The 12,014-nt window shown below is 41.3% G+C and overlaps 1 protein-coding gene across 1 annotated transcript in view; it reads left to right on the forward strand.

Annotated features, from left to right (window-relative positions):
• Positions 1 to 12,014, forward strand: part of DTL (denticleless E3 ubiquitin protein ligase homolog) — a 66,465-nt gene that overhangs the window by 9,010 nt on the left and 45,441 nt on the right. The window contains exons 4-7 of the mRNA XM_033938312.1: positions 2,622 to 2,683; positions 2,762 to 2,882; positions 3,738 to 3,803; positions 5,864 to 5,979. Coding sequence (XP_033794203.1) covers positions 2,622 to 2,683; positions 2,762 to 2,882; positions 3,738 to 3,803; positions 5,864 to 5,979 — 365 coding nt within the window. The remainder of the gene's footprint in view (positions 1 to 2,621; positions 2,684 to 2,761; positions 2,883 to 3,737; positions 3,804 to 5,863; positions 5,980 to 12,014) is intronic.

The raw sequence follows: 12,014 nt of genomic DNA on the forward strand, positions 1-12,014 counted from the left end.
GATTTGTGTCATGGCACTGGCCTTAGCAAGCCATCTTGTCTCTTTTCCTTCATCCAAGTCACTAGTTGTCAACCCAGCCCTCAACCCACTTAGCAAGTAAGATTTTTCAGGATACCCATAATGAATATGCATGAGAGAAATTTCCGTGTACTACTTCCACTGTTAATGCGATGTGTCCTGTATAAGAGGGGAGTGTGAGAAATATGATCTTGAGTGTGGAGCACAGAATTGTGTATTCAGAGGATATGCATAGTTCTGGCATGTTGCTTTCAGCCAGCTGTGCTCGGTAGATACAGAATGAGTGAAAGCTCTCCATACGCCTGCTCTGTATCCTAGATGCAAGCGGGAGGAGCCTAAGGCCCTGACTGGCTTAAGCCATTCAGAGCCTTGGGTTCCTCCCCCTTGGATCCGGGATACAGAGGATTGAGCCTAAGGAAGTCCCTACAGAGAGAGTGCCTTAGCAACCTGCTTAGCAATTATCTTTCTATCAGTTTAAATTTCAGCTGTATTCTCCCTCTTTACATTCCATATCTCTTCCCTCAACCTCTGTATCCCTCACAACCCCCTAGCTACATAGAGAATGACTTAGCAACCTGCTTAGCAAACTTCTGTTCTGTTTTTTCCTTCGGCCTATTGGTTGCCTAAGCTTCTATATCTTTTCCCTCAGTTTAAATTTCACTTATGTGCTATATCTGTTCCCTCAGCCTCTCCCTCACAATCCCTTATTGACTGGTTAAACTTCCTTTGGAATGACTGACAAAGTTTAAATTCCAGCTAAGTTTCCTTAGGAATGTATGACCAATGGGCTGGAAAGGGAGGCGGGAACATTACCTACAGAGACAGTGCCTTAGCAAACTGCTTAGAAACCTTCAGTCCTGTTTTTTTGGTGACGGGATAATCGCGCGTGAGACACCAGCGCGCTGACAATTCAGCGCAAGACAGAAGCGCGCCGCCGAAAAACTTATTTTTTAAGAGCTACAATGGGGGGTGTAGGGGTGTGTGGGGGAGAACCCCCCCCCCCCACTTTAATGCATAGTGTTCGCGCTGCCTTTGGAGGGGTGTGTGGGGGGGGTGCAACCCCCCCACATTATAGACAAAACGGAACTTTTCCTGAAAAAAAATCAGAAACTGTTCCGTTTTCTCTATAATGTGGGAGACACCCCCCCCCCACCAATGGCAACATGAACACTATGCATTAGAGTGGGGGGGTTCCCCCTCACACACCCCTACACCCCTTCCCCCCCCCCGTTGTAGCTCTTAAAAAATAAGTTTTTCGGCAGCGCGCTTCTGTCTTCCATTGAATTGTCAGTGCTGGATTGTCGGCGCGCAGGTGTCTTGCGCGCCACTGACTATGGACTGTTTTTTCTTGCAGTCTATTGGCTGTCTAAGCCACCTTAGAAATGTCTGAGCAATAGCCTGCAGGGGGAGGTGGGAACATATAAAAATTCCCCTTTTATCCCCCTTAGTGTATTTTGCCAAACTCCAGACCTAGCTAATTCACTTTCTTGCGCCGAAAACCATAGATTGACCTGTTTTTATCAAAATCCTTAGTGCCATTTTTTCAGATTAGTCAGTTTCCTCACTTTATATTATAGGATATGGCCTATCCAGTCTGCCCATCCGTGCCAATGTATTCTCCTTATCACTCCTTAGAGAGCTTATGCATTTGTCCTAAACTTTCTTAAATTCAGATAGTTTTCATCTCCACCAGGAGGTCATTCCATGAATTCAGTACCCTTTCTGTAAAGTATTTCCTCAGGTTACTTCTGAGTCTCATATGCCCCCTCATTCCAGAACTTCCTTTCAGTTGAAAGAGACTCCTCCTATGCATTTAGCTATACAGATATTTAAACATCTGTATCGTATCTTCCCTCTTCCACCTTTCTTTCGAAGTGTACATATTGAGATCTTTCTGTCTCCATACGCTTAATGATGACCACTGACCATTTTAGTAGTTGTCCTCTGGATTGACTCTGTCTTGTTTATACCTTTTGAAGGTGAAGACTACAGAATTGTTCAAAATATTCTACATGAAGTCTCATCATAGTCTTATACAGGGGCATTGCCTCCTTTTTCATACTGGTCATCCTTCTCCCTATGCACCCAAGCGTCCTTCTAGCTTTTTTTTCCATTGCCCTTTCTACCTGTTTGGACACCTTAAGATCATCAGTGTAAAATGGTCAGGAATAACTCCACAATGAATTCAAGCACCTCAACCCTGATGCAGATTTTGAAACATAATGATATGTCAGGAGGTAACTTTTACTATTGAACTACTTACAGGAATAAATGCACTTTGTTAAAATTGCTGGAAAACATTATGAAATATAGATAAACACATATAAAATGAATATAAAAAGCAGTTGGTCCTGTGAAGATTTGTTATTGTGCTAATTTTTGGAAAAGAACATTAAGGTTACCATCTGAGGATCCAAATTAAATCAAGAGTCTTACGAGTGGATTTGTGATGGGTTGTTAGATGTTATCTCCCTACTAGGAATTCATCTGATTACCACATATTTTGATGTGGAGACCTTGTATCTAAAGCATAGCTGATCTTTGTGAAGCTTTGTGATGCTGGACAATTGCCTGAGCTGTTTGTGTTTCTCTCTTTCTCTCAGAATGGACAGCTCATTCCAATGCAGTCTTTGACATCGCCTGGGTCCCGGGGGAGCATAAGATTGTAAGTTGGGTTTAGTTTCAACTTCAGCTGTTGCTTTCATGTGATTATTGTGTTACATTGGTGTGTTTCTTGTTGCAGGTCACTGCCTCTGGGGACCAGACAGCAAGGCTGTGGGATGTGAGAGCTGGGGAGCTAATTGGGACCTGCAAAGGGCATCAGTGTAGTCTGAAATCTGTTGCATTCTCCAAATATGAAAAAGGTAAATAGAAGCTTCTGTTTCCCATTTCTTTCCATTGCTTAATGAGCAAAAGACCCGCTGACCCTGGCTTGATGCCAGCTGTTGCTAAGTACCATAATTATCTTCTGTGGTCAGTGAGAGAGACTTTGGAGGAAGTTAAATCTGTCACAGTGACAGGCAAAATACAATATATTAACTTGTATATCACCAAAAGCTGTAATGGTTCAATGCAGGGTTGCCATCTAGGTTTATTTCTGCTGCTGGGTTGAGCTGGCTTTACCCCATCATATGCATGGGACTTGTAGTCCTCCTTTTCTCTACAAAACCTGAACTACAAGTCCTTGCATGGAGTAGATGTCTAGTCCTGTTTTTACCAGGAGAAAAGGAGCCAGCTGGTGACTATATACACCTAGCCAACTTGTTTCCCTGCTTCCTGAAAGAAAAGTCTAGACAGACACAGGAACCTCAGTGAGCCTAGGCCATATTCCCTGGGCCTCAAATAGGGCCAGCTTAATCATTAGGCAAGACTAAGTGGTGGTTTAGAGTGACAACTTCAAAGGTTGAGATTCAACAAAGAGTAGTTAGTCAAAGCAAAACATCAAGTCTTGACAATCAACCTGTACTTTTTGTAGGAGGGTGGGGGAGGCAATTTTCCGATATCCTATTTACCTGAATAAATCACTTTTGGAAATATCCCTTCATTATGAAACACACAAAAAAGGTTGAAATATTGAAAGAATATGTTGCTCAATTGTAGGTTTTTATAGGATTGCTGTAGCTTGAAAATGTTTTTTGGGGGGAGAGCAGATTACTTAGTTTAATTTGATGAAATTATGTTGTGCTGCTCCAATGTAACTCTCTTCTGACTTGATACAGCTGTGTTCTGCACTGGAGGGAGAGATGGAAACATTTTGGTCTGGGATACCCGGTGCAGCAAGAAAGGTAATGGGCAGGTTCAATATCAAATGGAACACCAAAGGACTTCTGCAATCACTTTTTAATGCTGTTACTGGAGCTAATTGAGTTTATCAGTGTGGTACATACCAGCAGATAAGTTAGAATTATGGAGGGTCTATCCAGTACAAAATCACTATGTTAGGGAGAAAGGCAGGAGAAGGTAGGGTTACCATACATCTGGATTTGCCCAGCCATGCGCATGCTCAGAGGGCCTGCCCACAGGGCCCCAAGCTCAGGCAGAGCTGGGGCCTATCCTGCCACCTTCAGCCAGTGCCAATCGAGCCTCCAGTGGCTAGCAACAGGAGCTCCTGCCCCTGGACCTCCTGCAGTTGACACAGTTCCCACTGCCACAAGAGAGGTACCCATCCCTTAGGGGGGAGAAGGAAGGGAGGGAAAGTAGGAGAGGAGTTGAGGTGGCTCAGTTAGTGTGAGGGTGGGGCCATGTGTCCTCTGTTTATTTATTTTTATCTTCAGAAATATGGTAACCTAGGAGAGGGGAAATATATTATCCTTATATGCCTCTATGGCACAAACACACAGAAGGTGGGTCTTGTTGAATTAAAAGGAAGCTTTGGAAGGAGGAGGGCACTCTTTCTCTACTGTCTCTCTCTTTTTGTTATAAACAGCTTAGAAGCTTTTGCTATAGCTAATTGCAGTATATTAAGAATATGTAATATATAAATAAAAGGGAGAGACTCTGCATAATCTAAGGAAGTACTTATTTACGGAAAGGGTGTTATGAGGCCATTCCATGCATCCAGTGGAGGTGGTGGAGATGAAGACTGTATTTTTCAAGAAAGCATGGAACACTGGAACAGGCACATAGAATCCTTTAGAGAAGAGGGAAGGACAGTGGAGATTAATAGTTGTAAATGGTTAGGCCAGGGGTAGGCAATTCCGGTCCTCAAGAGCCGGAGGCAGGTCAGGTTTTCAGGATATCCACAATGAATATGTATGAGATGGATTTGCACGCACTACCTCCTTGAGATGCAAATCTATCTCATGCATATTTATTGTGGATATCCTGAAAACCTGACCTGGCTCCGGCACTCGAGGACCGGAATTGCCTACCCCTGGGTTAGGCAAACTGGATAGGCATGTGGAGCCTGATTCTATAAAAGACGCCTAGAGTTACATTACATTAAGGGTTTCTATTGCAGTTCAAGGCGGATTACAAAAGAGTTAAAAAGGGTGTTTTTACAAAAATATTTCTGGTCCTTTTGGGGGGAAAAAACAGTAGAGCAGGTTGATTTGAGGGTTCGGGGGGTTAGAGGGATGAAAGAAGGAAGCTTGAGAGGTTAGGACTTTTTCAGGGATTTTTTGTCTATTTATTTTCTGAAAGTTAGGGGCCTAAATCAGTGTACTAGCCGATCTGAGTGCCTAACTTAATTTTTTTTAATTGGTTCAATTGGCACTGTTTAAACAGCACCATTAAAATCAATTTTTAAAAAAATTAATTTTCAGGTTGGTATCTAACTTAGTAGGCGTGATGTACACATCTACACTGAGGCACCTACCCGCACCTACCTGGAAAGTGGGCATAGTTAGGGGTGGAGTTTGGGATGGAATGAATTACGCACCAGTATTTTAGGCCAAGAAAATCTTGGCCTAATATACCGGTGCCTAACCCGATTTAGGCACTACTAAGCGCCATGCTATAAATGACGCATAACTTTTTGAATGACATGCAGTAGGTACCATTTTCCTAGATATGTACCAATTTAGGTGCCGTTATAGAATCGGGCACCCAGGTCTTTTATCTGCTGTCCTTTTCTGTGTTTGTGTATAACAGGCCCAGATAAGCTTTTGCATAGTTAACTTTGCTGGGTGCCTTGTGACCCTGGGCAGGGTTGGCGAAGCTAATGCTGGCCTTCAGGCCTGACTCTGTACTTGTTGCCCCGGCCTTTGCTGTTTGCTGCTTGAGAGCAGTGTCATGGAGGATTGCCATTTTTAAAGAACTGGTATGAGAAAATGGCAGAGCTGTATGCAATGCCTCGGAGTATTTGTGCCATAGATAACTGGCCTTGATGCTGCCTTTTTTTCAGATGGATTCTACAGGCAAGTGAACCAGATAAGTGGTGCGCATAATGCACTAGACAAGCAGACCCCTTCCATGCTGAAAAAGAAGAAGCAGGCAGCCAAGGGCCTAGCTCCAGCTGTGGTGAGGCATTGGCAATTCCAAGACAAACTACAGTGCAGATAGCAACAAAATCTGTGCTTTTGTGACTAAAATAGTCAAATGCCAAAGCTAGTTACAAAACAAAAGGATTAAATGGTCAGTTTTCCAAATGGAGAGATGTACAGTGCCTTGTGAAAAGTCTTCACACTCTTGTATGTGTTTCATATTCTGCTGTGTTTGAATTTATTTTGAAAGTATTTATTTTTAAAGTAAATAACATTCTCCACACTTGCAATATGAAAGAATAATTATGGAAATAGTTAAGTAATTAAAAAAAAAAAAATCTCAGTTGTGTAAGTCTTCATATTGTTTTATCATAATAGAACCAATTTAGTCATTTTCAAAAATCGCTTTAACAAGGCCCATCAATTAAATAGGGCCTACTGTTATCTGGTCATAGTTAACTAGGCTGATTAGAATATCAGCCTAGTTTGAAGATCAAGCTGTTTCTGTTGTATGAAGTGGATCTTGAAGTTAAGGTCTGAAGGTGCTGAACATGGAGATAACCATACGAGCTCTGGTATAGAGTGGGAGAAGGCTAGATGAAAATCCAGTATGTCCTACTAGCCCTCAAGGCATTGTCAGATTCATAATTATAAAATGGAAACAGCTGACACCACCGTAACACTTTTTCTTATTTTAATTTAAATTTTTAATTGAAATACAATGCCTCAGAGATACAACATAAAAAACAGCGCAATAAACCAATTCTCTCCCCCCCCCCCCCCATCAACCCAGCAAAGCAAAATATTGTACAGTAAATCTTCAGTATAATGTGCAATTAAACAACTTGTAGATCACTTTTTCAATTAGGTGTGCTCTCTCCATATCCCCTTGCCAATGGTTAAGAAAACTGATGGGAAAAGTTTATTTTGAGTTAAAAGATGGATTTGAAAGAACAACTACAGAGGTCTCTGGCTGAGTTTGGGGAAAACTTTGACTGTTCAACAGTATCAAAGATTACTCCACATACGTAACTTATCTATGAAGATCATAAGGAGGAAGTCACTGCTGGAGAAAAACTATATGATATTCTGTATGGCATTTGTAAAGAAATGGGACACTGTATATGTATGGGAGAAAATCTCCTGCTGATTGGAACATGGGGGTATTTGGTTGAAATTTGTTTAACCTAGGGGCACCTGGTTTGAAGAGATTGAGAAATACTGAGCTAAACTCACAGCTGTTGCTGCAAAATGAGCTTCCGCTAAGTACTGTATCAAGGGGTGTGAAGACTTATGCAATCAGGTTCTTGGTTTCTTCATCTATTACCTTTTTGCATATTTCTGTATTTGTTTTCAGTGTGAAAACAAAGAGTATTTTGTTTAGATCAATGAGACAAAACGTCTGCTTAAATTATTTGAGTTTGGGTTTGAGGGTTTTGGTTTTTTTTGTTTTGTTTTTACACAGCAAAATGTGAACATGCTACAAGGGTGTGAAGACTGATACAAAACACTGTAACTAATGGCCTACCCTGTGCTGGGTTTGTAGGCACCTATATATTAAACTTGTATAAACTCTTGGCTAAAGCACAAGTTGATATATCCAAATGAATATAATGGAGAACTACAAACGATCTCAAGCGCTCACAGCTAAAAGCCTGATGTATGTTTCAAGCTAATAACCACAGGGTGAGCTATCACTGATCTTATATGTTCTCTTTTTCAATCTTTTGAATATTTAAACACTTTGCAAGTCTTATTTTAACTTGTATGCTGGTCTTCATTAATTTATTTAACAGTACTTTTCCATTGCAAATAAAATTTAATTTATGAAGTACTTAGCTTCACAACTAAATTAAATTTTATTTGCACAATTAAATTTTATTTGCAATGGAAAAGTACTGTTTAATGAAGACCAGCATACAAGTTAAAATAAGACTTGCAAAGTGTTTAAATATTCAAAAGATTGAAAAAGAGAACATATAAGATCAGTGATAGCTCACCCTGTGGTTATTAGCTTGAAACATACATCAGGCTTTTAGCTGTGAGCGCTTGAGATCGTTTGTAGTTCTCCATTATATTCATTTGGATATATCAACTTGTGCTTTAGCCAAGAGTTTATACAAGTTTAGTGTGATTCACAAAAAATTTAAAGGATTATTGGCACCTATATATTGCCACCCCTGGAGACGGTGAAGGAGTTTAGTGGCATTTGCAGTGCTCATACACCCACTGCATCCACAGCTGAGACCAGTGGTTAACATGTATTGCTCTTCTCCTTAGATCTTTCCTCTGCTTTTGATACCATTGATCATAGCTTATTATTATCACGTCTTCACGAAATTGGCATAACAAGTCAAGTCATGGACTGGTTCACCTCTTATTTTTCAGATAGATCATCCAAGGTTATTTTTAACGAAACATCATCTGAGCCTTCTTCCATTAAACATGGAATTCCGCAAGGCTCTATTCTGTCACCATAACTTTTTAACATCTTTATGTCCCCTCTTTTGACTGTGGGTCAATCCATCGGCTTCACCACATTTGCTTACGCCGATGATGTGCAATTAATCCACCCTATCGATCTTAATAACATAGAGGATGTTGTTTCCATCTACCACAAACTAGAAAAAATTAAATTTGTGGTTAGATTCAAATAGGTTGCCCCTCAACATCAATAAATCAAAATTAATGATCTTTCCCTTTAATGAGGAAATAACTCTTCAGGTTCCCTTGAAATTTGAATCCCTCCCAATTAGTTGTACCCACTTGAAAGCTGCTAGGAGTCACTCTGACTGTAAATTTTCCTATCACAATCATATTAGTACGGTGGTCCAGAAATGCTTCCACCGCCTTAGAAGGTTCATAGACAAAACCGCGGAAGACAAAGGCGTGCGCCGACAACTGAGCGCAAGACGGAGGCACGCGCCGAAGAAAATGACAGTTTTTAGGGGCTCCGATGGGGGTTTTTGTTGGGGAGCCCCCCCACTTAATACAGATCGCGGCGGTATTGTGGGTGGTTTGGGGGGTTGTAACCCCCCTCATTATACTGTAAACTTAACTTTTTCCCTGTTTTTAGGGAAAAAGTGAAGTTTTCAGTAAAATGTGGGGTGTTACAACCCCCCAAACCCCCCACAACGCGGCACAATCTGTGTAAAGTAAAGTGGGGGGGTTCCCCACACACACACCCCCGTCGGAGCCCCTAAAAACAGTTATTTTCTTTGGCGCGCGCATCCACACTGTGCTCAGTTGTCGGCGCACACCTTTGTCTTCCGCGGTTTTAACCTGACACCGCCTTAGAATGATACGTTCTCTTTCCAAACTACTAGACCCAGCTTCTCTGAATACACTAATCCATTCTTTAGTAATTTGTATAGATTATTGTAATGCCTTTTATAAGGGCATTGCAAAAAAAGGAAATAAGACGCCTTCAGATAGTGCAGAATACAGCTATCAAGATCATTTATGGCGCAAAAGAAATATGATCATGTTTCTCCTCTTCTGTTCAACGTACATTGGCTACCCGTTGAACATAGAATTAGCCACAAAATCTTACTATTAACTTTTACAACTTGCTCAAACAATCGACCAGAGTTTACTGATAGACTCCTGATTCCCTATAATCCCACTAAATCTCTTCGTTCTATGTCACAGAATCTCCTTGTTGTACCATCATTAAAACTAATTAACACGTTGCGATCCAACAACTTCCTGTCACTGCACCTTCTCTTTGGAATTCGTTGCCTAATCATTTACGGATCGAATCCACATTGAAGCAATTTAAAGCAAAACTAAACCATTCTTATTCCAAGATGCTTTTGGATAACAACTGTCCTTTTAAGGACTAAAACAAATTATAGCTTCTACCCTCACCTAAGTGTGCTTTTTTCTCAAAGATTGTAGTTCTACCCTTCTTTCCTAACTGTATGTAGTTAGTATATATGTTTTTGTATGTGTCTACTAACCTAACCTGGTTCTGTTTATTATTTTAACTCGTTTTGTTTCTTTAAGATATTTTTTTTATTTCTGTACACCGCCTAGAAATTTGATTAAGCAGTATAAAATTTTTTTTAATAAACTTGAAACTTGATTAATAACCTGGAAAAAGAAATAACAAGTCATGTCGCTGAATGTATTCAAAATTAAAATGCACACTGAGGGCTAGATTCACAAAGCAAACCGATTGTGTACGATCAGTTTGCGACCAGATTTCCCTCCTGCACTAGTCACTGACCTCTCCTGCGATCCGCTTTGAATCCGTGCATGCAAATGAGGAGAAACGCATGCAAAGAAATTTTGGGTTGGCCGATCAACCCAAGAAGCGTCTGCTGGGTACCAGTCGAAAACGTCTTTCTGACTCTCCTGCTCCATAGAAGCCCTGCTCTCTGTACGCCCTGCTCTCTGCTGCCCTGAATCTCTCCTGCCTTTCACCCCGATGTTCGTCCCCATCTCTCCTGCCTGCTATGCCCTGAATTGCCACCCTGCTCTTCCCTAATGTCTTCTGCATGCTCTGCCCCGATGTCTCTTGCCTGCTCTTCCCTGAATCGCTGCCCTGCTCATCCCCGTTTTTCTCCTGCCTGCCGCCCTGAATCTCTCCTGCCCTTCCCCGCACTGTGAGCCCATGGTTTTAACCCATGGATTAAAACTATGGGCTCGCTGGGCCACAAAAAAGTAAAAATAATTTTTAAAAAGTCATGTCTTGGAGGAGTCTTGACACATGCGCAGACCATCTATAGATGGTCTGCGCATGCATGGGATCATACACTTGTGATCCATGTCGGCCAAATGAGGGCGTTCGGAGGAACGCCCTCATTTGAATTTTTTATATTGCTGAATTTGTTGGGCCTGCTAGGATCGGCCATGGATTGCCCAGAAAAAATGGGTTAGTGAATCTAGCCCTGAGTAAGGAATTAGGAAGACCTTATGAGGACAGGAAATTGGGGCATCCTAATGATATGTGAAACTTAATGTAGACAGTGTAAAGTGATACATGGAGGGGAGAATCCAAGCTATAGGTACACAATTCTGGGTTCTTTATAGGCACCTACACTTGGCAAATGGATCTTTTGAGTCACTGTGGACAATACGTTGAAATCCTCAGTTCAGTGTGTAGGTAAAAAAAAAACAAACATTAGCGGTGGTCTGGGAAGAATATAGTACATAGCGGGGAATATGATGTACCACGGGCTGCACAGTACAGAAATACATAGCGTGTAAAATAGCTCATTATTATGAAAATTGAATAATATGACTTATCTTGTATTTCTGAAAAAATGCCACTAGCAAAAAGGTGGCAATATTTTTCTGTCTTGTAAAGCCACAGCCTGAAGCCCTTCCCCCCTTCCCTGCACCACTAAAAGGACTAGCATTTGTATTCAGGAGCTCCCACCCAACCCTCCCCAAGTTCTACTTGCCAACTCTCTGGAGTTTTAGTGAATTCGGGGCAGAGGTGATTCCCAGATGCTTCTGGTGCTGGGTGTAGAATAGAGTTGGTGACCCCTAGTGTAGTCTCACAGTACAGCAAGTGTTAATTCTTGTACCACAGGAGTTACTAACCTGTGGTACTGAGCTACTTCAGGTAAGACACTTCCATAAGAAATGAAGGTGCAGTGAAAGCCCTACACTTAACCACTTCTTAACCACCTCCTCTAAATGTTATTTTGGGGTGACTTCTGCAATCTGAGTACATCGGGTCCATTTCTTTAGTGGTTTTAGTTCTGCCTTAACCAAACTACTTCTTTACATACTGTTCATTGAGCAATTTTGGTCATCACATTTCAGACAGCAAGCTAAAAATAATGCAGACGACGACCAAAATAATAACAGTTTGTGGAATAACTTCCCTATGAAGGGAAGCTGAACAGATTTATGGTCCCTTAGTTTGGAGAAAAGACGGCAGACGGGGGATATGATGAAGATTCATAAACTCATGGGTGGACCAGGTTGATAAGGGGTTTACCCTTTCAAATAGCACTAGACAAGGGGGTACTCCATGAAACTTTCTTGTAGCAGATTTAAAATAAAGTCTAGAAAGGTGGGGATTTTTGTTTGTATGTTTTGTCTGCAGCACATAAA

Source organism: Geotrypetes seraphini, chromosome 3 (assembly GCF_902459505.1).
Source record: "Geotrypetes seraphini chromosome 3, aGeoSer1.1, whole genome shotgun sequence".
Taxonomy (NCBI): domain Eukaryota; kingdom Metazoa; phylum Chordata; class Amphibia; order Gymnophiona; family Dermophiidae; genus Geotrypetes; species Geotrypetes seraphini.